Raw genomic sequence first — 1,421 nt, 5'->3', positions numbered from 1 at the left:
ATCAATCAGACAGGCAAAGAGAAAGAGAGAAAGTGAATAATAACACTAATATATAAATGTAAATGCAATGAGAAATTTTCCTTTTCATCCTAAGGCAATCAGGGTATAAATGTGAACCACCTTGTGCTGATCCTCCAGCTACACATTCACATAGTATTAACAGCAGTCATCCTCTGGCTCTTTCTACTGAAGGTAAATGTCATCCAATTTTGTTTAGATGTCATTCTTTCTTTGTTGCTGATGATAAACCATTGTTTATATGCATTATTTGTAAAAGCAATGGATTAACCCATGTTTATATTAAGCTATCATATGTATTACTATATACCTCCAATTTTCTCTCTCCATAGCCAAGACACAATCCAAAACAGATGGGATAGGTGAGACACAATCCAAAACAGATGGGATAGGTGAGACTGAATCCAAAACAGATGGGATAGGTGAGACACAGTCCAAAACATATGGAATAGTGAGAAACAATCCAAAACATATAGGATGGTGAGACACAATCCAAAACAGATGGGATAGGTAAGACACAATCCAAACGTGATGGGATGGCTCCTATCCAGGATGGGATAAGTGATCCCTTCACCCAAATGGCACAAAACCAGATACTTCTTGCTGCTTCACTGTCGGAACTGGTGGCAGATCAGAAGCAATTGGTGGCAAGCCAGAAGGAGATGGTGGCAGTGGTAAGGGACGGGGTAAATGCCATACGAGAAGCCTTGGCATTGTTTAAAAAGTAGAAGGCAGCAAAAAGGTAAGAAATAGTTGCATACTTTTGTGTATATGTAAATATATTTATGTGACTTGTATTATTTATGTAAAATGAATTGTACCCATTTTTTTTATCTTATCTTTTTGTGGTATGTAGCACATTGCTATCATGTTCTGTATTTTTTTTAGAGACATAATACTATTAGAATTTAATTTTGAAAATATTTAATGTCTGTTGAGTCCTGCATTTAATTTAGTATTTTTCTCTTTTAATAAAAATGGGAATATCATTTTTATTTTTATTGTAATAGGCATTGTATGTAATCAAACACATCAGAAAGAAGAAAAAATTCCCTTGAGAGCAGCATTTTTAATAATACAACCATCACACAGTTTGTGATTTATTAATGTTTTTAAGCACCCAGCTGTCATTGGTTCACACACTAAGTGATATCACACCAGCCTCCCAATAAATTGTTTCATGGCTGATATATTTTCTTTGTGGATATGGTTTTAAAGTGTCACCAAATTCTAGGAAGATAGTAGTGTCTTTGACTGCACAATAATGGGCAACGTTCTTTTTGGACAGTGGCATTATGTAATCATATTTGCCTATATGAAGGCACTGTTTTAAATTATAGTAATTATTACTTCCATGATAGCACCAAGCTAGCTAATATTTATTGTTAGTTTAAAGTTGGAAA

The 1,421-nt window shown here is 34.3% G+C and overlaps 1 protein-coding gene across 2 annotated transcripts in view; it reads left to right on the top strand.

Annotated features, from left to right (window-relative positions):
• The window catches only part of LOC119590729, a 4,070-nt gene that overhangs the window by 2,077 nt on the left and 572 nt on the right, over window positions 1-1,421 (top strand). The window contains exons 3-4 of one of the 2 annotated variants that reach the window (XR_005230284.1): window positions 95-192; window positions 351-760. Coding sequence is in view for 1 of the 2 variants with exons in the window: in XM_037939420.1 (XP_037795348.1) it covers window positions 95-176; window positions 495-746 (334 nt within the window). In the remaining variant the exon portion in view is untranslated. The remainder of the gene's footprint in view (window positions 1-94; window positions 193-350; window positions 761-1,421) is intronic. The other variant, XM_037939420.1, reaches the window with a different exon arrangement.

The sequence above is a fragment of the Penaeus monodon genome, chromosome 27, assembly GCF_015228065.2.
Source record: "Penaeus monodon isolate SGIC_2016 chromosome 27, NSTDA_Pmon_1, whole genome shotgun sequence".
Taxonomy (NCBI): domain Eukaryota; kingdom Metazoa; phylum Arthropoda; class Malacostraca; order Decapoda; family Penaeidae; genus Penaeus; species Penaeus monodon.
The sequence above is the reverse complement of the archived record's forward strand: the minus strand, read 5'-3'. Positions and strand labels throughout refer to the sequence as shown.